At 43.1% G+C, this 24,508-nt stretch overlaps 1 protein-coding gene and 1 long non-coding RNA gene across 9 annotated transcripts in view; one reads left to right on the top strand and one right to left on the bottom strand.

Moving 5' to 3' along the window:
* Positions 1-6,165: 6,165 nt before the first annotated feature.
* Positions 6,166-15,096, bottom strand: LOC311597210. The gene is made up of 2 exons (XR_014779135.1): positions 14,982-15,096; positions 6,166-7,437 (listed from the first exon to the last, which is right to left on the bottom strand). It is a non-coding gene; the product is annotated as an uncharacterized lncRNA (long non-coding RNA).
* A 113-nt stretch (positions 15,097-15,209) lies between these two features.
* MAP2K5 (mitogen-activated protein kinase kinase 5) overlaps positions 15,210-24,508 on the top strand; it is a 223,792-nt gene continuing 214,493 nt past the window's right edge. For 4 of the 8 annotated variants that reach the window (XM_084781425.1, XM_084781423.1, XM_084781424.1 and 1 more), the window contains exons 1-2: positions 15,212-15,969; positions 22,281-22,329. In XM_084781425.1, coding sequence (XP_084637551.1) covers positions 15,835-15,969; positions 22,281-22,329 — 184 coding nt within the window. In that variant the 5' untranslated portion in view covers positions 15,212-15,834. Of the gene's footprint in view, positions 15,970-22,280; positions 22,330-24,508 lie in introns of all 8 variants that reach the window. The other 4 variants (XM_084781427.1, XM_084781426.1, XM_084781421.1 and 1 more) reach the window with 3 other exon arrangements.

The following is a 24,508-nucleotide window of genomic DNA, read 5'->3' as shown; positions in this document are numbered from 1 at the left end:
GATGAACCAGTGATGGCTGAGGGAAGAGCTCAAAAATTAAAATATGATTCACTGGGTTCATTAAACCTTGTAGTGAACCTTTTGTATTGAAACTTGCTTCCCAAGAAATAGCAAAGATTTTAAGTTTTTTTCCTTCTTCTTGAATTCTGCCTATTGCAGAAAAACATTGTAGTTCAGAAGAGAGAGATTGCTGAGAGGCCAGGAGATGGAGTCGGCTTCTGGCTCCAGTGTTGTCTAACTGTGTGAAGGCCAGTGCCTACTACTGTGTGGCTCATTTTCCCCACTGTGAGCTGAGAAGAACAAGGGACCTTTCCACCTTAAGATGCATCATGGTTTTGGCAAGCTGTCTCATCAGGGAAAGGTGCTTGCCATGCCAGCCTGGCAACCTGAGTTTGGTCTCTGGAAAACACGTAAGGATGGAAGGACAGAACCAGCACCCATGGAGTTGTCCTCTGGCATTCACACATACATGTACATGTGCACAACACACAGAGCAACACACATAATTTGTTTTTGTTAAAAAAGCATTTTTTTTTAAATAAAATGATATATTATGGCCGGGCAGGGGTGGTGCACACCTTTAATCCCAGCACTCAGGAGGCAGAGGCAGGTGGATCACTGTGAGTTCCAGGCCAGCCTGGTCTTATAAACAGAGTCCAGGATAGCCAGGGCTACACAAGGAAACCCTGTCTTGGGAAAAAATATATTATGATTATGCTTTTTAGCACATATTTTACTTTAGTCTCAAACTATTTTGTACACACATTTTCCTGTTCCTTTTATTAAGGGTTTCACTAACAGAGGGATTTCAAAAGTAAGGTGAGAAGGGAGAGACACTGAAGGCAGTGAGTGTATATGTGCTCACACCCTCTAACCTAACATGGCAAGGAGAAAAATCCAAGTGGACCCGCCCCTTACTGGCTAATGAAACAATTGACCAAGATTTGCTACCTGTAACAGTATCCAGACTTGTGATGAAGAGTAGAATTGTGTCATTTTCAGGAACATGGGAAACAACTGGGTAGTCATAAACTGAAGCCATTCTCAGACAAATATATTCTCTCACGGTTTCTAGACTTTATATAGTAAAAGATCATGTATGTATAAATGAAGTGAAATTGTCTAGGGCATTAAAGGGGATGAATGGGAGGAGAAGGAAAGGGATGAGGACAAATATGCTAACAATTCTCTGTCTCTGTCTCTTAACCCCTCAGATATATATATATATATATATATATATATATATATATATATATATATATATATATATACATATATGTATAACATATATGAATATTAGAATATATTCCAATATAAAATGCCAGTATGCATATATTTTTATTTGTGTGTGTGTATGACATGTATTCATGTTATCACAGGGCCAGAAACAGGTGTCAAATCCCTTGGAACTGGAGTTATAGGTGGTTGTGATCCATCTACACGGGTGCCAGGAACCAAATTCATGCTCTGTGAAAAAGCAATAATCATTTTTAACTATGAAGGCATCTCTCCAGAACTACAAACTAGGTAAGTAATAGAAGATAGATAGATTGGATAGATAGATAGATAGATGATAGATAGATAGATAATACAGAAACAATAAAGACAAAATAATCCAGGTAGAACTTTTAGTGAATATGGGAATTTTTCATACAACTACCCTCTTCTCATCTCCACATAAATCAGTAATGAAGCACTAGAAGAATTCTCTAGACAAAATTCTAAGTTTCTATGTAAGCTATGAATTGATTTAAGAGACATCAATATGTGGGAGTATGAAAGAGATTGCTGATATTAAAAAACAAAAACCATACTGGGACTGGAGGGATGGCTCAGGGGCTAAGAGGACTGAATGTTCTTCCAGAGGCCACAGGTCTAATGCTCAGCACCCACATGGAGGCTAAAACCCATCTGTAACTCCAGGAGATCAGACACCAGATTCTGGCCCCATGGGCACTACATATACACAGACATATGCAGGCAAGACACCTATACAGGTGAAATAAAAATAAATCTTAAATTATAAAATTCAATAATTAATCTAAAAATTATAAATTCCCTGCTTTCTCAGTGGTAATGTCCTCATACACCATGTTATACAAATAGTTGTGTTTCTTTTGTCACATATATTTGACCACTAACTTAATGTTTTGCCTACTGTTGACATCAGTAAAAGCTGAAATACTTATTAATTATTAAAAAGCCAAATAGAGGGCTAGTGAGATGGCTCAATAGGTAAAGACACTTGCCATGCAGGCCTGGTGACCTAAGTTCAATCCCCAGAACTCACATAAAGATGGAAGGAGAAAAATCAATTCCATAAAGCTGTCCTCTGACCTCCACACAAGTGCCCACATACACACGTCACATTCATCCTTACATACATATATATCAGAAGCAAAAATTTTAAAGCCATATGTATTGTAAAAACATTTTTTCATGTATTTATATCTATGTCCACCCAGAACCACAGACCCAGCACATCTATACTTCTCCATGAAATGCCTTTTAGATCTATTAAAGCGTAATGATGTCTAAGTGCGTGGACGACATCAAAGACAAGCATCTTCATTTCACTTCCCTTGAAAGCTAATGCAGGTAACAGAAACCCTTTCCTGATGCTAGCAGATCAGGTGTCTCCTGTATTCGGTGTACAGCATTGAGACAGTAATGAGGTCATGATGTTTGAGAGCATCTTAACCTAAACAAGTACTTAGCGTTACATCTCACCTGGGTCAACGGTCTAGGGTATCAGAGTTAAACTATGTTACTGTAAATTAATGGAAAATGTAACTGCTCTTTGCTGAAAGATCAATGTCCAATAAAGGCTGCACAATCAAATCTTGTTTCAATGATTGAGGCCTTTAATTGCCTTTCAAAGATAAGGTAGTAATCAACACAGCTTTAACTGATCTTTTTCACTAGTTCAATTACATGCTAATGACTACTGCCAAGTCAGAATCTTTAACTACTTATACTTATTAAATCTTACGTTAGTAATGAAAAATTACTTAAGCTACACAATCAATAGAACACAAATCTTAATTACTATATTTCACTTCCATACTGACTTGTCGTGCTTGACAAATTCACATGAGCTGTCCTTAACAGTAAGAAGTGTCCCTGGCAGTGTCCACAAGTCTACAAGCTATTGTTCTAATGTAAATGGGAGGTTGGGTGGGTTTTGTTTTGTTTTGTTTTGTTTCCCTTCTTCTGATAAAACTGTGGCTAAGATAGCTTCCACTAACCCTTGGTCATCCAGCTGCTGCTTGGAAATCTGTTCTGCTAACTGAGAATACGAATATAATAAGAAGGAAGCATCTTCTAAAGATTAAAAATCATTTCTCTGTATCTGTCTTTATGCCATGTGAGTGCAGGTGCCCTTAAAACTCAGAAGAGAGTGCCAGGCCCCCTCTGCTGGAGTTATAGGCAGTTACGAGCCGTCCATTATGGTGCCGGGAACCCAATAAAGTCCACCAAGAAGGATGTACTGAGCCATTTCTCTAGTTCTGGGTTGTTTTTTAATAAGTGTATTTCTAATATTTAGTAAGATTACCAAATATTTCATCACAGAAAAATCTGTGATTTCACAAAAAGACGGTATGTGAGGACATCACAAGCACAAATGTAAAATGGATGCACATATTTGGGGCAAGTTTCACATTTTTTCCAACATAATATTTTTATTGATTATTTGACAATTTTACATAATGCACCCCCAATCACACTCATTTTTCCAGTTCTCCTAGGTTCCAAACCATGTGATCCCACTTTAAAAAAAAGAAAAAGGATAAGAAAAAGAAAAAAACAAGTTCAGTTTGTGTTACCCATATAGTCACTGGAGCATGGTCAAATTCCCAGTGGCTAGCCCCTTAAAGAAAACAGAGTCCTTCCCCACCCCCATCCTCACCAGAAGCCATCAGCCGTGGTGAGCTACACTTCAGCATCCTTATCGAAATTGTTTGTTTGTTTTTCAAGACAGGGTTTCTCTGCATAACAGAACTCTGGTTGTCCTAGACTCTATTTATAGACCAGGCTGGCCATAAATTTACCGAGATCCAACTGCCTCTGCCTCCCAAATGCTGGGATTAAAGATGTGCAGCACCACACCCAGCAAATTTTTTTTATTTTTGTGTGATATTTTGCCTGTACATATGTCTGGAACTGGAGTTACAGACAGTTGTGAATTGCCAAGAGGGCTCTGGAAACTGAACCAGTGTCCTCTGGAAGAGCAGCCAGTGCTCTTTAACCACTGAGTCATCTCTTCAGCCCCGTTAATCACAATTTTTAGGAGTTCTATTTAATGGCTACTGGGTAGGCTATTATTTTGGGAGGTGAGTTGGCATAGAAGCCCTCTATGACTCTCAAATGATTTCACATTTCTTAAAAAAAAAAAAAAACCATACATATTCTACAGCAATTCTGCTTCTTTGTAGTCCTAGAGAACGGACATCTATCATACACACACACACACACACATACATACACACACACATACATATATACACACACACACACACTGAGGATACATACCATGTTGACTTTAGTCATCCAAGCAAAAATATTTCAGCATGGATTGGAAAGGGGCTCCCAAGACACTACCCCTAGCTTAGGTGCTATGGGTAATTAATGGCTGGTGGGAAAGGGAGTCAATTTTCTTCTAGAGGATATGGCCCCTGGCAGGTTGCCCATGTTCCACGGGATGGCCCCACAGCATGTTAATGCAGGAGGCATGTAGACTCAGTAACTTATAGACAAAATAAAAAGTAAAATGGGACACAAAGGAGGAAGGGGGCATGTTGGGTGGTGAAACCATATATTTTGGTTATTTTGTTGTGGTCTTTTACCTACCACCCTTCTCCACCTCAATCCCTTACAACCTCCAAACACTAGATAGGAGAGAAAGAAGGATGTGGGGGGGCCGCAGGATGGAAAGAGGGTGTAGACTTCTTTAGCTACTTTCTGCTGATTAGGATTATCGAGCTTCTTGGGGACAAGTGCAGTGTTCATTTTCAGGATATCCAGCAAAAGCAATCATCAAGCAGCAAAAGCAGCAGCAGGGGAGCAGTTGCCACAGGCCCTCTCAGGGCTCTCACATTTATACCCTCTGCAAAGTATCCACAATTCCAAATGTAAACTATCTGCAACTGGCAAAGATCACGCCTCTCCTAGAGCATAAGACACGTCATAGCTGCTGTAGACAAACTGAAGCAGCTCCATATGCCACACCTTGCATTAAAACAAAACATGTTTACATGCAGGGTGTGGTAGCATACACCTTTAATCCCAGCACTTGGGAGACAGAGGAAAGCAGATCCATGTGAGTTTGAGGCCAGCCTGGTGTACAAAGCAAGTCCAGGACAGACAAGGCTTCACAGAGAAACCCTGTCTTGAAAAACCAAAACCAAACAAACAAAACATGTTTACCTAACTGAGTTTTCAAATAATCAAAAATTCTCACTACATTTCGCCCTTTCTGTTTTACGCCATTTATTGAACTGTGTTTAGTGAGAAATTAAACAGACATTATCAATGAACTAAATACCTTTTGGATCAGTAGGCTTTTCTTCTATTACCTGTTAACTCTTGGCTGCTCTTATTTTAAACAGCTTGTACTTTTTTGCTTAGTGAATGAGGTAGATCTTCTGTTTGGATGGATGGCTTTTTTGTTTGTTGTTTTTTTTGAGACAGTTTCCTCTGTGTAGTCTTGGCTGTCCTGCAACTCACTCTGCATATCAGACTGGCCTCAAACTCACAGATATCCATCTGCCTCTGCCTCCCAAGTGTTGGATTAAATGTGTGCGCTGCCACCACCACCCAGCCATGAGATGGATCTTTTCCTGGGCTCCTCAAGTTTGTCCCAAGCTCTTAAAGTTACCAACGACATTGTTCAATAATGGTATCATTAAATCATATCTGTTCTTGTAAATCAGAAAACTGCCCTTTTAAAGATTTTTAAAGATCAGGCAATAGATCTTTAACATTATTCATTCCCCTTGTTCAATATTCATGGCTTCCTCCCTCCACCACATTCACCATTGTAACTGCCAACTGGCCTCTAGCACAGCTATTACCAGACTCTTCCAGTCTTGGGGCATAATTCTATTTTGGGTAGCCCAGTTACTGTAAGGATCCAAGAATTGTTGAAGGAACCCCAGACTCAAATAGTAGATAAAAACAAAGAGCCTTTATTCTGTAGAAACAGCCTGCATCCTGGGGTCAACCATGCATACAAAATGGTGGAGCCCCCAAGGGAGAGCTCGCAGGCTCTTTTAAAGGTTTCTAGGGGAACACTATCTGTGGCTACATGACCCTAACTAGGATTGACCAGTGCCAGTGGAGGTTATGTGACTCCAGCTGGGTTTGGTCAGTGCCCGTGGAAGCTATGTGACGCGGGCCATGGGCCTTTCAGCAAGTCAGATCATCTCATTACTTAACCTTTGACATAGGGGAATGCATTCCATAGGAAGTAACAGCCTCTTTAAACCGTCTCAGATCTATCATTTCTATAGGATGCCACATTATCTCATCATAATCATGATCAGCACCATTAGCAGGCATGTGCTGTGCAATTACTGAGGAAAACTATGGTGGTTTTGTAATCCCAGGCCACCCCTTCTCTGGCAGCACAGTTGGCTCAAGATTAACCCTTTATCTTAAAATGGGCTGTTTTTCTTTAACCCTGTCACCCTGTAGGACCCCCCTTCTCTCAACCACCACACCTGGCTCCCTGCTCTGCCCAGGGGCTTCAGGGACTTGAAACCAAAAGTGTGTAGTGCCAGGAGGGGCTTTGATCTGCCTTCTAACCTGGTTGCTGCCCCCACTTCATCCTGCAGGAAGCTCCTGCTCTCTCACTCAGTTACGGGGGGGCTGAGCCCTTTTATTCTCCCCTTTCCAGTGCTACTTGCTTTTCCAGCACTTCCACCTCCACCCATAACTTTTCAAACTGCTCGGCCATCCTCCCAGCCTTTTCTGAGATAGAATACAGGAAGAAGAAGGGGAAGAAATAGAAAAATCCCTTCTAGGAGCAAAACAGGAAGAGAACTGAGTGGCAGCAGCTGCAGTAAACTTTTTGCTGGCACCCTGAAATAGAATATGCACCCCTTCTTTCCTTGTGACTCCCACCACAACATTAGAAATCAGCTTTCCCATTCTGCTAAGCCCCTGGGCTGGTCACCACTTGCAACCATACGTTTTGGTTACTTTATTGGGTTCTTTCACCTCCCACCCTTCTCCACCCCATCCCTTCTAACCCCCCAACACTAGGTAGGAGATGTAAGTATGGGGGGGGGAAGGGGTGTAGATGTCTTTAGACTACTTCCTGCTGATTAGGGATGTCGAGTTCCTTGGGGCAAGTCCAGTCTTCATCATCAGGATATCTCCAACCAGCAAACAGCAAAACCCGTGGACAATCTGAAGCAGCCGCATAGCCCACATCTTGGATTAAAACAAAAACATATTCACATCACATACCTGGTGTTTTTTTAAAGACACCAAAATTCTCACTACAGGGATGGATGAGGGGGAAATGGAAAGGGAAAGTAGACATAATCAAGATACAGTGTACACATGTGTGATATTGTCAAAGAATAAAAAAATACATTGAGATTTCCAAACTAAATAGTGGTTAACTTAATATTATTTTGTACATTGCAGAGTTGGAATTTTCAAAACTTTAGCTAGGACATCTAGTTTTAATTAAGTAGCTAAAACTCTCACGTGGGACCACTTTTTTTAGTAGCATTAATAAAATATCTATTTTGTTGGAGAGTCCTTAATATAAGACACACGTGAAGTATGAGGAGCGGTGGCAGATGAAACATCCGTCATTAGGTCCTTGTTGCTGGATAAGGAATGTCAGCTCATACTGGCTCGAGGTTCCACATAGGATTGCTCATAGCTATTTTGCTTGTACTCGTGTCATCTTAAATACAGTTTATGAACACTGTACTATTCCATTATACCATTCATTTATCTTCAGAGATATTTATAGTATCAATTTAAAAGCTGTAAAACTTCATGAAAAGCAGCTTAGACTATAGGGTTTCAACAAACAAAAGCTTGCCATGTTGAAAAAGGAATCACAGGAACTGGACTTCTTACAACAAGGTTTGGAGTTTCTGCCGTTCTGGATGATAGAATTATGAACCTTATAAACTCAGTACTTTTTAGTTAACCTAAATACATAAATCTATTTGGATTCATCTTATGAAAAGAGATATGTCATTAGATATATGATCATTATATGCTTTGGTGATTCATGGGCCTTGTTACACACATGCTTTGTAATGTATGAATTATTTAGTAAGAAAAATCACAATAATTTTGTTGTTACTCAAAAATTTATGGGTTGGCAGAAACAATTATGCAGCCCCGGAAGCTGGCATGTTAAGGTAACATCATTAACACATGCAGTATGAGTTTTTAGCAGCTATTTGACATAACCTTTACTGCTGCTGCTAGAACATATCAGTAATTTTGTGTAACAATCTGCCTGTGAACAGAATGCTGAATTGGCTAGCCACAAAGTGATCCATTTTAGCTTATTTCCATATTAGTACATAATTTAAATACTACCTAAAAGGTGTCTACCTACCCAAACCCTAAAGAATAAAAACATACAAAATAATGAATATTTCTCAAGTACACAAAAGCACAAAATCATATTTAATGAGAGCGACTGTTTCTATTTTTTAAATGTTAGATGCTTAAGAACTGGACGAAAATAATTTATGAGAGTATATTATCTTCAAAGTGTTTTTTACACATTGTATTACAGGCACCACTGAAAGATGAAGAACAAAATTCTACTTTCTTGCCAGGCAGCAGTGCCTACCACTATACCCCCAATGAGATACCAAACTTTGTTTTTGAGCTTCCAAATTTACAAAATGAAGTAGCCAAGGATTTAGACGTCTGAATATAAATCTAGGCTACCTCAGTTTTAGATCATTTGCCTTGAACGTGTGTAAGGCCTCACATTCAATCCTAACAACACACACATAAGTAGTATCACCAATTTAAAAATTATTTATTTTTATTTTCTATCTAGTGTTTTGCTCACATGTATGTCTTTGTATCACATGCATACCTGGTGCCCACAGAGGCCAAAAGAGGGTATCAAATCCCCTGGAACTGGAGTTACAGATAACTGTGAGCCATTATGTGGGCTCTATAAATTTAACCCAGATCCTCTTTAAGAGCAGCCATCTCTCTAGCCCCGGAGTGTCACTAACTTTAGATGACATTTGAAAATCGACAGCCATTCATGCATCCAACAAATACTTAACCCTGGCAAAGCTGAAGATCAATCTTAATACCTTTGTTTGCCAACAAAGTCTCGTAGTTCTGAGTCTACACAGAGAAGTCAGACTAAGAGACTGCCTCCTCACAGAACAGGCTGAGAGCCATGTGTTGGTAATTTTTGTTTGCAAGATTTATTATAGAATGAATGCTATAAGTTGAATGAACATGTGACTGAAGACTGCAAAGACAGGGAGCCTTTGCTTTTACTAGCAGTAAGAAGAGGACGCTTTCATGGGAGTCATATGGATCTGTCTTAGATATATGGGGAAGAGGGAGAAAGGGTGGGACCGAGATGATGGGAGGGAAGAGGTTATGATCTGGATGTAAAGTGAATTAAAGTAAAAGAGAATAGCAATAAATTTTGACATGTGTTATGTGTAATGAATTATGTATGCTTTCTGAGAAGTAAAAGTTTGGAATCCTGTTGCAATATCCTCTTAAGGCATTTCAAAAGTTGCCTTTTATTTTCCCACACTATGGGCACTGCTATTGTAAAGTCAAATTTAGATAATGTACAGAAATGAAACAGAAGCACTAGAATCAGCTAGACTCGTTATTTTATTTTACATTATCATTTCATCATCATCATCGTCATCATCATCATCATCATCATCATCACCATCATCACCACCACCACCACCATCATCATCATCATTGGAGCATGGGACCCAGGTCCTAGTACAAGACAAGCAAGCATGATACCACTGAGCTATACCCACTCAGCCTTACTCTTTTAAAACAGAAGTAATATTTTGATTGAGTTGTTAAATTAACAATCATCTCTAAGAAGGCAGTCAGTTTTCTGTTCGTGTTCGGAGGCTACATCATAACTTCTTAGGAAGCCGGTGAAGAACTCTTGAGTGGGACAATGGATTACATAGGTGATTTGGAAGTCCCTATGCCTCTGTCTGATTTCCATGACCATATTTAGTTTGATTATTTATATACCCATAATACCAAGAGCCCCATTTTAATGGACATGGCTTACATTATTTCTCACCCATTACCAGTTAGATAAAGAGTAATTTCAGCTCTCTGAGCTTTAGCAAGTCTTTGCTGTGTAATAAGGAGTTTCTCTAACATAAAGAATGTACTCATTTCAAAGACGTGTCTAAGGACTTTTACACCTACTAACTCACTTAATCAAACCACTCTACGACCTAAGCACTGTGCACTGCGTTTCTTCCTGATATTTAGTTCGCATCAGCTCATCTTTCACCTGTGGAAACCTAGAAGTCTTGCCCAAGGTCAGACTGGGTTCTGGAGTCCACATTGTTGGCCACAACTTCCTACTTGTCTTATGACGCACAAGGTAATTCTGCCAGGTGGTAATTGAGAAGTCACTTAAATGTGAGCTTCATTATTACCTCTACATATGAAGAAAATTATACAGAAGTGTTTAACAGTGAGACAGAGTCATGCTAGAGCTTGTTTTCTAGAAACTCTAGCCTGTTCTACTTAAATGAAAATGTACTGCGTAGAAATTAAACCTGGTGCACTGTGAATGAATCAAGTATTCATTTTAGAGTATCGGAACTCCCCAGTGCTTGGCACATGCTGCTGCCCTTTGAGTATCTGTCTCTTATCCCAGCCCCCGCCTGTATGCCACTGTTGCACCTTTCATTTTCACTGCTATCAAAATAGATAAGAACACAGTTGCCTCTTACAGTTTTGGTCTCTGTTCATTTTTTTTCATATCTCTTCATATTCTTCCTAAACAAACAAACAGCAATCAAGATAAAGAAGATGTTTGTTTGAGGTGAGGCGATGGCTCAATGGTTAAGCACTTGCTGTACAAGCTTGGGGACTGGAGTTAATCCCAGTACTCACCCGAATGCTGGGGGAGTGGCAGCCCACCTGTGATCCCAGCCTGCAAAGGCAGAGACAGACCAGGGATCCCCAGGGCACCGTGGTTAGCAAGGCTGACCACACCAGCCAGCTTTACGTTCCATTGAGAGATGCTACCTCACTGAGTAAGGCTGAAGAACAGGGGTTGTTTCCACATCAACTCCAAGTCTTCACAGGCCTTCAGATAATCCCACAGCTTCCTAAAAGCAAGACCTACAGAATGTAATGAAGGAGCCAATGTAGGTGACATACACACCAAGGGTTAAGAGGACTCCAAGCAACGGGAGTGAAGAGTGCCACAGCCCTGGGGTGCCATGTCTGGCATGTTCAAGAAGCATGCAGGACACTGGTGTGTGCATGAGAAGGAAGAGTAGACATGAGGGTCAAAGTTCAGAAGTGGGTAGGCTCTGTGGAGATCAAAAGTTCAGAAGTGGGTAGGCTCTTCAGAGATGCCTCAATCCCAGCAATCATAAAAGGCCTTGTACCTATAATTCAGTTCTGAGAAAAGGGCAGGAGGGAGCCTGGGGCTCTCTGTCAGGAACCTTAGCTGAATAGGTGAACTCTAGGTTGGGTGAGGTACCCTGTCTCAAATTGGAGAGGCACTTGATGATAAATTCTGGCTTCTGTGTGTGTGTGTGTGTGTGTGTGTGTGTGTGTGTGTGTGTGTGTGTGTGCATGTGCATGTACACGCATGCTTAAATGACATCACCAGAGCTTAACCGATGTTAACACCAACCTCCAATACTATATGCTAAATAAATATCTTTATAAAGTTACTAGTGCTGAAAGGGGGTGTGTGGACATAAGCTCCTATCTCTAACCAAGAATTTCTTTCCAATTGACACCCACTTGCAAAGGAAAGATTAGTTTTCTCCAGTGGAGTCTCACTGGGTATATAACCGTACTTAAGGGCAGGCTCCATGCCCAGAAGTAAATGGCCAACACAAAATGAACTCAATGCTATTTTTGTAGACTTTTGTCGCACGCTGCTTTGTTTGGGCATTTTTGTCTTCCTGGTCTTTCGTTTGTGTATTATGGTTTCTGATTTTGTGGGTTTTTTATGGGTTTTTCTTTTGTGTGCTTCTGTGTTTCTTGTTATTTTTCTTTGCTTTAAAAAAATTATGGTTTGATTGCTTCTTTGTTTGCCTTCCTTGTTTTTTCTAAAGAGAAAAAGAGTAAGATTGGGTGGTGGAGATGATTTGGGAGGAGTTAGGGGAGGGGAAACCTAAAATATTAGACTATATTGTATGAAAAATTATGTCCAATAAAAAAATACAAAATACCTAAAAATTAACATGCTTTAGGCATTTCATTACAGTAACAAAAAATCTAATGAGATACTGAAAGAGTCAAAAGTAGTCTTTAGCAGTAGTGTTTATTATGATGATGGTGACAATTATTACTTATTATTGACCATGGTAGGGATCAAACCTAGGACCTAACATGTGGGAAGCGTACCCTGCACCACTGAGCTACACATCCAGCCCTGTAATAGATTTTTTTTTTACACCAATAGTCATAGCAGCGTTACTCAAAACAGTCAGAAGATGGAAGCAATCTAAAATTCTATTGGCAGATAAACGAATGAACATACTGCAAACTCAAAGGACTTATCTTTGGCCCTGCAAATGAAGGAACTTTGGTACAACGTTACAATAGAGATGAACCTTGAAGGCAGTGCTCTAAGTGAAATAAACTAGAAACAGAAGATATGGTCTGACTCCATTTGCATGAGGTTTCTAAAGTAGTTCAAAGTCAAAACCAGAAAGCTAATGCTAGGGGAAGTGGGAAGCCATTACTTAGTGGAACCCTTATAAAGGATTTAATTGGGGCTGGCTTACAGGCTCAGAGGTTCAGTCTGTTATCATCACGGTGGGAAGCATGGCGGCGTGCAGACAGGCAGGCATGGTGCTGGAGAGGAGCTGAGAGTTCTACATCCAGATGAGCAGGCAGCAGGAAAGGAGAGCAACACTGGGCCTGGCTTGGGCTTTTATAACCCCAAAGTCCACTCCCAATGACACACTTCCTCCAACAAGGACACATCTCCCAAGAGTGCCACTCCCTATGAGCTTATGGGGGTTACTTTCATACAAACCACACAACACCTTCAGAAATGCTTTCTTTTAGGTTAAGGTCACCAGTAGCAGGATTCACCAGGGCAGAATCAAGTCATCTCCCTTAATGTTAACACACCCCACCCCCAACCCCCACCCCTATAGTCCCTCCTGGTTCATTTTTCTCCTAGCTTTTACCACCATCTGATATATTTTACTCATTTTTGTGTTTCTTCCATCAGAATAGCTCAGTTAGAAACTTTCTATCATTATTAATTGAGAAGCCAGTCCCCCCCTTGCCCCTTTTTTTGTATTTTTAGGCAGGATTTCTCTGTGTAGCCTTGGCTGTCCTGGACTTACTTTGTAGACCAGGCTAGCCTAGAACTCACAGAGATCCTCCTGCCTTTGCCTCCAGGTTCTGGGATTAAAGGTGTGCGCCCCCATGGCCCAGCCTGAACAGTAATGTTTATTCTACTTGATAAAAATATACTTTTGGAATGTTAAGAGTTCTGTGAAATCTTTGCTCAAATCATATGGTCTAAGATTTTATGTTATACAAAGACTACGAAAACCTGAAATGGGGTTATTTTTATTCTGTAAATATTGGAGAAGTTATGAATCTGCCATTGATATATTTAAAAAGTGCTTCAGAATATATATGCAAATTTGGCAAATGGAGTTAGTTTTCCCCATGGTACTATGAATTTTTAAAAAAGACATTTTAACAAATCACAGGTTAATAGAAAAATCTCTAGTTTTGCAGTCAATTTTCTCGAGTAATAGAAATAAAGTTTAGATTAAAAAATACATGGGAAATGAGTGAATAGTGTATTTTTCAGTACTGTAAAGCAGGTAGAAAAGGGCAGGTCCTACAGTACCTGGAGAATCTCACTAAATCAATTTCTACCTAAGCTATTAAGGAACAATAACTAAAAGACGATTTTTATCTCCTACAATGAATGGTCTTTCAAATGCAACGGGGGGGGGGGGGCGGGGGGGGGGAAGCCCAGGTGGAGAAAATAGCGGAACAAGTTTTGGTATTATGCTGAACATGATCAACATTTAATTTTTCCTCCTCTTACATTAATCACATATGTGTTTGTTCCGGAAGTGGACACTGTCCCCCACCCCCACGACCTGCGTTTATGCATAATCAGCCCCAAAAGGTAGAGATAATAGCACAATTCAATTACACATAAAGGGTCTACCTACACATTGTCATTTGTAAGCAATTCTTTTGTATAGGCATCATAGATCAAGAGGATTATGCACTTTAAAATGTGAGGTAACAAGGCATTTAAAAATAACCAGGGTTTATGGCTACTGCCCTGCTATCATTGACTGCATAAACACTGCAATTTAGTTGAAAATATATGGAACAGACGGGATATTTTTGCAACGGTTGAATAAGATATTATGATGCCAGAAATACAGCTGTCCCCAGGCAGTTAAGCTCTTCGCTGAGTTTCTTTACTTTACTACTGCTTTTGAGCAGGGGATTGGTACTGTAGGTCCCTGGTTGAGGTAAAGGACCTCACTGAAAAATTCATGCACACTTTTCTAACGTGGGATAAAAATGGTGGTATTTTGGAACTGTTACTTGGAAGAAGCGGCACAAACACTTGCTTTTTTTTTTTTTAAGGTCTTGCCTGGTTTGATACACAAACCCCATGGATATTAAAAGGTACACGCGGGAGTTGCCATCCTTCCTGTCTTTCAACGTCTTTTCTGAAGCCACATACGCAAGATTAAACCTTAAATTGTTTTACTGACAGTCTCCAGCCGTAGATCGGTGTCTTCTTGGGTTTCCTAGACGCCTTCACCGCTGCAGGGAAAAGCGGCAGTCAGTTAGTAATAGCACGCGGTCCCTGCTCTGCTCCGAGCTGCCCTCTTCCAACATGGCGCCCCAGGAGGCGGGTCCCACTTGTCGGCTCCCCGGGTTCCGGCGCCGTGAGTTTTGGTTCCGGAGTAACAGCGTTCTAGCGGCCGCCTTCCTCATCATCCACTCGCCGCCGCCTCCGCCTCCGGGACGCGGGCCTCGGTTGGCCGAGCCCGCACGCGCAGCGCCCTACGGTTCCGGCTGAGGTCCGGGCCCGCCCCCTGACCTCGCGACCCTGGGCCCTGCCTGGTGGAGGGAAGCCGCACCGGTGCTCCCCCGTAACAGACCCGACCCAGCCCGCGGCGCCCCGCCACCTTCCCCTTGCCCACCGAGCCACTCTGGAAGACAGGGTATTAGCCGCTGTACCTCCCCTAAACCGGGCCGTTGCTCTTCTCTCTTCTCTTACTCACAGGGACTACAAAATGCTTGTGGGCTCTGTTTTGTCCACTTTTGTAACTCCAGCATCTTCCGCTCTCTGCTAATTCCTCTTGGCCCATACCCTTTCCCCAGTGCATGCTCTCCCCAAGACACTCTCAAACTCTCTACACGACCTGGGCCTGGTTCGGGGCCTGCGAGCTCCTTCCTGATCAGTTCTCTTCATTTTTCCCACCTTCCTGCCCCCCCCCAGCCCCCTCCCCCCTCCGTCTGGCTTCTGTCCCTTGTTCCCCTTGTCACTTCTTGGGGCTCCTCCTGAGTAGAGGCCAGTCGGTACCCCTTGCCCCAGGATGTGAGACCCTCTAACCTGTAATGCTGTGGCTGCCCCTTGGCCCCTTCCATGCCATGGAGAACCAGGTGCTGGTGATTCGGATCAAGATTCCAAACAGTGGTGCGGTGGACTGGACTGTGCACTCCGGGCCACAGTTACTCTTCAGGGATGTGCTGGTGAGTGGTAATTTTGGTGGCCAAATCCCAGCATTGGGGCTTACCGACCTGGATAGGCAGCATCTTGACCACGAGTGGCCTGAGCTGGCCTCTGGTGGCATCAACTTACTTGTTTGAACCACAGTAATTGTGATCGCTGAAAACTGGTAAATGCGCAGGGCTCTGGGGAAACGGACGTATCCGAGTGAACCCCTGCCCTCAGGAAGCTCACAGTCTGGCCTGGGACTTACCAGTGCAAACAAATTGGGATATAAAAAGCCGAGTTTGAAAAACAGATTTTTTTTGTTTTCTCAGGTATTTGGGAAACAAGTATTTGTGCACATTCTAGCCTTGTCACTGCTAAGTTCTCTGAACTTGTGACCTGGGTAAGGCGACCTTAATTTACAATGCATAAGCAAACCTTAGATGTCATTGATTGAAAGACATAAACTTAGCTATCAATAAGGGAAAAAATACTGCCTGTTAAAACTACGGCACATTGTCCCGTGGGAAAACCAGCTCGTTTTTAGAGATATTGAGCGTTGAGGGGAAATGTGCGTCTTAGAATCAACGGTACATTGTCTTGGGATACTCAGATTATATTTCCCACAAAATTATGAAGGTTAATATAGTGGCCCCTTGAGTCCATGTATAATATATATTATATAGAATCGCGTGTGTGTGCGCGTGCATGTGTGCACTGAGTGGAGAGTGAAAAGTAAGAAACCTCCCCAGGACTGTTGCTTCTGATGTTGAGAATCAGTGCCCAAACTCCAGCTTTCCTACTTAATATGTGTTTGTATGTGTGTGCATGCTTGTGGAGACCAGAGATCAACCTCAGGTGTTCTCAGGTGCCGTCCACCTTGTGTTTTGAGACAGGCTTGGGGGGCAGCAAGCCCTGGGGATTGGCTCATTTCAGTGCCCCAGTGCTGAGATTACAAGCACACGCACTACCATACTGGGGCCATCTCTCCAGCCCCCACCACCTGGCTTTTTTTTTTAAACGTGGGTCTGGGGATCAGTCTTAGGGCCTCATGTTTGTAGGGTAAACACTTTGCCAGCTGAGCCATCTCCCTGACCCCCAAACTTTTCTTTACTATGGTTGCCCCCACACTGCAACCCATGCGCATCTTTTTAGTTATTGGATATTAAGAGGGTACATTACAATCTCTTTATATACTTGGCAAAAGAATTGAGTGTACTGGGAAGAATGTTCTAACAGGCAGATGTGCGGTCTGATTCACCAGTATTGTAAGAGGAGACCAAGTGGCATTGTTTTGGGGGAAGGGTTGGGGGTTGGTCTGGTTGCTGCTCAAATGAGCACACCTGCATATCCCCAAAATGTTTGTATCTTTGCCTCAAACTTTGTTCCTGTTTGATCAATAAAAAAGCCAACACATCTGGGGCAGAAGAGATTTTAATCCCCTAAACTACTTCCTGTATTGGGCCAGGGATCCCATACCCTGCCCCAATCCCATGCCATCTGCTCCTAATAATTTCTACTGACCTACCTCCCATCCATAATTCCAAATACTTGCTAATGCTCTTCATCTGGGCTGAATCCACCATCCATGCCGGCCATGTGCTTCTTCCTCCACATAAACCCATGGTGCAGCCCTCTTCCTCCTCCATCTCTCTCCCAAAATCCCGGGGAACCTTAACCACGCCTATCCCATTTGCCCTGCCCGGGTAAAGTAGGCTATTTTAAAATATAACAAGTGTCTGGGTTTTCACTGATTGGTAGTGGGTTAGAAAATACCACTGTAATAATAATTATTATGCTAATAATAAACATTTATTAGACCATATTTCTAAATTAACCACAGGGCTAGAGCCGGGGCGGGGGGGGGGGGGGGAGGGGAGGAAGAGAACTTTTTTTTTTTTTTACTGTCTTGGGTTGCTGGAAAAAAAAAGTGTGGTATCTATACTTTCATTTTGAGAGGTAGATGCCAGTGACCACCCATGGCGTCCAGGCTTTCAGATGCCTAGGGCAAGAGTAGTGAGCTAGCAGCCTGTAGCCTTTGACGCTGAATGCCATCCTTTCTCTGCATATAGTGCTCGTCACAACATGCACACTGATGACCTCCTTTCCTCAAAAGCCCACTGAGTCCTCATCGCTATCTTCAGGCCAGCCTTGATTGGCCTGGCACCTATTTCTTCTCTTGCCACACCCTCCTGAGCATCCTGTGTCCCAGTGATATAGCATTATTGTCAGTTCTCCCAGATACGCAGGCCGTGCCTCCACGTTGCCTTTTTCTTTATCCGGCCGACTCTCACCCATCCTTCCCCATCAAGCCTCACTCTTTGCCGTGTTAATGTTGGCCGGTGGCTACATTGGTATTCCTGTGTCCATTCTTGTGGCAAAGTGTGCATTCAGTCAGGCTTATCTGCCTGTCTGTTCTTCTAGAAGCTAAAACTCCTGGAGGAGAAAGAGAGCTCTGTTTCTGTTGCTTCACAGAACCCTGAGATTTGTTTATGGATGAAACGCAAGGCAGCAGGAGAGGCCAGTGAGATGGCCTTAGAAGTGCTTAGAAGTGTTTGCTGTGTGAGCCTGCAGCCCGAGGTCAGTCCATGGAGCCCATAGTAGATCCAGCTCCTGAAAGTTGTCTTCTGATTTCCACACATGCGGCCATGGCATACGAGTGTCCATATTTACTACACACATGCATGCACGCGCACACACACACATACACACACACACACACTAAAAAAATTTAAAAAGAACATATACCTTTGAAAAATAGGTGAGTACAGTTATAATCTGTGCAGGTGACTAGCTTCCGTTTTGAGGCAGGGTGTGTCATGTTGTGCAGTCTGATCTAAAGCTCCTGCTTTATGAAGGATAACCTGGAACTTCCTGAGTGATGGGTGAGCACTAGGTCCTGAGTCAGGCAAGTCACTCCCCCCCCCCCCCTGTCTCTCTGAGCCTCAGTTTCCTTATGTCTAACTAGGGACACCTGCATCAAGCCTTGTGACAATTAAGCATGTAGAAAGTGCACTATAAATGCTATAAAAGGGACAGGATCTGGCCCTCTGCTTCCTGAGGACCCTAGGAGATCCCCGGCTTATGTCCTGCAGTAGGCATTGCACCGGTGGCCCCACTCCTAGGGCCCAGAGCCGTGTGTTGGGACATTTTGCTCATAAGATCATCTGAAGCACATTTGTCATGAAGAGCGGGTAAAGAATTTAGAACTGGTTCTGTCCAGGTGCTGTCTCATGGCAAGACTGGCAGGGTGTCACCTAAGGCCCTTGTTATCTGCTCTCCCATGTCACTTCGTCGTCTCTTCCACCAAGAAAAGACAAAACCCCAAAGAAGTCAGCACCTCTGACTTAGAGCCTTGAGCTTTAAGGCCACGTGAAACCTGGATGGTCCCTTTGTCTGGCCTGACCCTTTCTCACACTTCCCTGTTTTCAGATGAGGAAGCGTACCCTACCCTGGAAGGGGAGGAGCCCTGCAGAGCCATGGAGCTAGTTTTTGTCAAATGCTAACAGAAGCCAGAGCAGGTTTCAGTCGCTGAGGAGCAGAGGGATCAAGTATCTGAGACTCAATCAGAGTTGAAAAGTGCAGTAGCTACTTTTCCAAATGGCGGGCGCTGTGCAGGGCACGCATCTTGTCCGCTCTGCGCTTGCTTCTGGTCCGTATCTCCAGGAGCTACTAAAACCAAGAGCCGTGACACAGGGCTCTCTGTTTCTCCTCACCCTCCTTCCTCCTCATCCCTGGAGACAGTCTCCAGCTGGACTGAATCTTGAGAGGCAGGGCGTCAGACTCCCCTTCCTCTTCCCATCCTCTCCTGAAGTCCCACTTCTGCCTGGTCCTAATTTTCGACATTTGTGTCCAACCTGAACCCATGATTCTTCCTTCTGAGTGTTAGTTATTTTCCCTGTTGTTGTGATAAGATTCCCAACAAAAGCCACTCAGGGAAGAAAGGTTGCCCTTTCAACTCACAGTTTGAGGGTTGAGCAGGAGGCAGCTGGTCACATTGCGTCTGCTGTCAGGAAGCCTAGAACAGTTGACAGTGCTCAGCTCATGCCCACAGAATGGTGTCCTGCGTGTTTAAGGTGTGCCTTCCACCTCAGTTAACACAGTATGGAAGCTCCTGTTACAGACATGTTTAGAGGTTTGTCCTGTCTGGTTGACAGGCACCGTTACAATCACAGTAAGCAAACACTGTTTGCCAGCAGCATCTTTTTGTTATTAGAAGTGCACCCAGTTTCCCATCTTACCTCAGAGACCAAACTTTAGCCTTGCTGAAGTCAATAGCCCAGTCTTAGCCTGCACTTACTTACAAAGCTCGTGGCATGCTGGAGAGACACTTTTATTTCTCTTCTGTTAGAATTTTGTCTGCCTTAGTGAGAGGAAGGGGAAAAAAAAAATCAAGAAACAATCACCATCGAGATGTGTCAGTTTACGTTTTCTTTTGAAAAATTCCATAGGTAAAGAAAGTGTTACTTTTTCGAAGATAGCAGAAATTCCCTTGGAAATATACATAAAGCCATTAAATATACCCTGCTTAAAAATGGCCAATAGAGAGGCTGGGGACACAGTCCTGGCACCCTGACAAGGCTCATGCTCCATCCTTTCCTCTGGATTGCCTGTATATTGAATTCGGTAGTCAGTGTATAGCTCCCTGCTAACAAACCCTCGCTACCTATGAATTTCCTAACCCTAAAATTGTGTTTCCTAGCTTCCTCACAATGTTGATGTTTCATTTGCTAAGACTAGAGTCAGAGGCCTGGTGGTGGAGGCAGACACCTGTAATCCCAGCACTTGGGTGGCAGAGGCAGGTGGATTTCTGTAAGTTTGAGGCCAGCCTGGTCTACAGAATGAGTTCCAGGACAGCCAAGGCTACACAGAAAAACCCTGTCTTGAGAAACAAACAAACAAACAGACTAGAGTCAGAGAAAGCATCACTTCTTTTTTGACTAGTGAACAAAGGCTACCCAGGATAGTGTTTCTCTCTCATCAATTTTTTATGCAGATTTATTTTTTTGAAAAAAAAAAAGTAGAAAAAAGAAACACCAAGACAATTATGCAAATTGGCACTGCAGCAAATGCTCTAAAGAATTGCCTTTAGAAGGAAGTTGCAGCCTGCACTCTGCTAAGTGCCCTGCTTTGGAAGGGCTGTGGGCTCCCCGTTGAGAAGCACCGCCAGCCGGCTTTGTCAGCTGGCTTGCTTGGTGCCGGTTCTGGCACAGCCTCGGCCTGGGAGGGCCGTCGTAGCAGAGCTCCTGGGGAGAAATGAGGTCTGCAAGGCTTTCGCGGTGGCATTGGATGTGATGGAGGGCCTCTTTCCCAAACTTAGGTGCTCTGTGCCTCTTCTATTCAGCTGCCCCTGAAGACTACTCTTTTAGTGTTTTCAACTTTAGAGACTCATTTGCATATTGATATCAGATTATATACACCTTCCAGCTTTTCCCCTAAATTAACTTGTATCCCAGCAACATTAAATATTGTTTTCATTGCTTAGGAGTAAAGGTTGATGAGACCTGGTTTATTATCCTTAGCTGCATATTATCACAGAAACTAACTTGCTTGCTAAAACTGCTACAATGGGACCAAGGCACCATGTCGTCTTTACAGATCAGGAACCACATTTATTGAATGTCTGTAATGTGCCAGGTCTCAAGCTTATGGTTATTACAGTGTTTGGTTTTCACATTACCCTTTCAGTGTCACTGGATCCATTCTGAAAAAGAAAATAATCAGAATAAGGCTCAGAGTGGTTAAGTAAATATTTTTCCCAGGTTATACATCTAATAGTGAAGGTCCGAACCTAAGCTGCTTCCCCCTTGCTCCCTGTCTCCAGTACAAGAAACTGTGTGAGCTGGGCGGTGGTGGCGCACGCCTTTAATCCCAGCACTTGGGAGGCAGAGGCAGGCAGATCACTGTGAGTTTGAGGCCAGCCTGGTCTACACAGTGAGTCCAGGTCAGACAACGCTACACAGAGAAACCCTGTCTTGAAAAACCAAAAAAAAAAAAAAAAAAAAAAAGAAAAGAAAAGAAAAAAGAAACTGTGTGTGTGTGTCTGTGTGTGTGTGTGTGTCTGTGTGTGTGTGTGTCTGTGTGTGTGTATGTAATTATGTAGTGATGTGCACTGTTGAACTGAGAATGAAAGATGGCCTTTAACAAAATATGAAGGTTGTCTAACCCTTTTCCTCCTTGGAATAGAGATTTAACTTCCTAGGCTAAGTGTGATTGTAAGACATTTTTCTATAGTTTGTGCCTGCATTTCAAAACTCCGTCCCAGGTTCCCCTATTTCCTCTTGGACTTGCCACATGTTGGCAGTAAAGATGATGGCTAATGGTGCTTTTTTATTCTTTCTTTGTTTAGGATGTGATAGGCCAGGTTCTGCCTGAAGCCACGACGACAGCGTTTGAATGTGAGTCTGGCTCGCACCCCTCCCCCGCTCCCCCGTTCTGCAGCGATAGTCCACATGCTTTATGGGTTGCATTACTTTCAAAACTGACAAAACCAGGTTATTTACGGTCATCATATGGTACATTTAAATATTTATAAATTAATGCAAGTTTAATGATAGTACTGAACTGAGTAATATTTTCTTATTTAATCATATCTTGGGTGTGCATATCTCTACAATATAGCTTTAATTACCAACATGACCTTTATCTGCTCTTCTCCTTGTGGTAATAGTGCAGGGCAAAATGAAACGTGTAAACTACCTGTAGACCGATGAGGTTGAGGAAGAGGTTGTAATCCTTTAGTGCTGTGGAACGGAGCAGCAGAGTAAAGGTCTCCTGAGTAGTGTGTGGAGTGGTCCTGTGTCACTGGCGTTTGGCTGCCCTGCCAGGTGATGTCAGGGGCACTTCTGCCATGGATTCTGCTCTCCACTGGCTTTGATGGACAAGGCTGGGGTGTGCTGGAACCTGCTTTGCCTTCACACATTGTAGGAGAAGTCCTGGTGCTAGTTTAGAAGTAGCATAAGGCCTCGGGTGCTGAGAAGGGGAAAGCCAAGGTTTGGAATCGTGGTCTAACCCTTTTTTGAAAATGGGGCCATGGGCTAAGGAGATTGCTCAGTGGATAGAATGTTCATTGTGCCATTGTGAGAACTTGAGTGCCAGTCCCCAGAGCCCGTGCAAAAGATGTTCACATATCTGGAACCCAGGGCTGTCCTGTGGCAAGACAGGAGACACAGACAGAAGAATCTAGACACTCATGGGGCCAGCTAGCCTGATGTAGACAGAAAACAACAAAAAGACCTTGTCTCAAGCAAGCTAGAAGATGAAAACCAATAGGTGAGGCTGGGGTCTGACCTCCATGCATGTGTATACACACACACACACACACACACACACACACACACATACACGCACACACACATACACACAAATGTGTGCCATTTTCCAACATGGAAATAATTGTAATTCCCCCCCCCCCACATGACTGTGCTTTTGTTCCTATTTTAGAGATGATTACTGGTAAAATGTACAGTAAGTCATGACAGTGCAGTGCAGTGTCCTTGTTAGAGGACAATTCAGTCATTCTTAGTAACAGGGAAGCTGTGTAGCACCTCTGACTCAGCAGATCTCTCTTGGAAACTCTGCTCCAGAAGCATTGGATGCCCTTGTTGAAACAAGGTGTGCGTGGTAGGATAATTTTTTTTTTTGGTAGTAAAAAAATAAATGTAAGCAAAATGCTTCTGTAGAGTGGACCAGTAAACGATAATGTGTCCACGTTTTGAAGTATGAAGCATCACCTTCAAAGAACAAACTTGGAGCCCATGTGTTGATATGGAAAGAGACGGGAATTGTTGAATGGACAAACAGTATGTATGGGGTAATCCCATTTCATCAACACAGGATCTACAGAGGGCCTGATGCAGGGCCTTCTCCCCTGGGGAGGGGACATGAGAGGACATGGGGCCCGGGGGACTGGAGATGAATAAGCACATGTTTCACTTTATGTGTGTCCTATAGCTGGAGCAGTGTTCAGTAGCCAGAACTTGGTTTTTAAAAGCTACAGTGGGGAGGACTATTACTGCTTTAATGGCACTAGGCTCTCCATGCTATTAAAGAACACGAACGAACACACACACACACACACACACACACACACACACACACACACACACACACACGCACACACACACCGAGCTCTGTTTAGACTTCTTTCAGTAGCTAAGGGGGTTGGGGCTCCTGGAATAGTCCTAGAGTGAGCGTTCGTTCATACTGCTGCCAGATGAGTTAGCCCACTTCCTTTGGCCTTCACAAGATTCCCATGAAGTGCTTTGAAGGACCACTGTTGCTGTTTCAGCCCAAGAAAGGGCATCTCTATGAACTAAGCAACTTGCTCAGATCCTGTAAGTGAGTGTAAGTGAGCCTCTGGAGTGGCTTCTAGAGCGTGTTTTCTCACTGTGCTGGACTGTCCTCAGTCACGCCAGTTGAAGTATATCCTGGTTTTCCCTAAGCCCAGCAAAGACAAGTTCTCTCTCTCTCTGTCTCTCTGTCTCTCTGTCTCTCTGTCTCTCTCTCTCTCTCTCTCTCTCTCTCTCTCTCTGTTTTTCTCCCCCCCCCTCGCATGCGTGTGTATGCATGTGTATG

This window comes from Acomys minous (assembly GCF_964271855.1).
Source record: "Acomys minous genome assembly, chromosome: 5".
Taxonomy (NCBI): Eukaryota; Metazoa; Chordata; class Mammalia; order Rodentia; family Muridae; genus Acomys; species Acomys minous.
The sequence above is the reverse complement of the archived record's forward strand: the minus strand, read 5'-3'. Positions and strand labels throughout refer to the sequence as shown.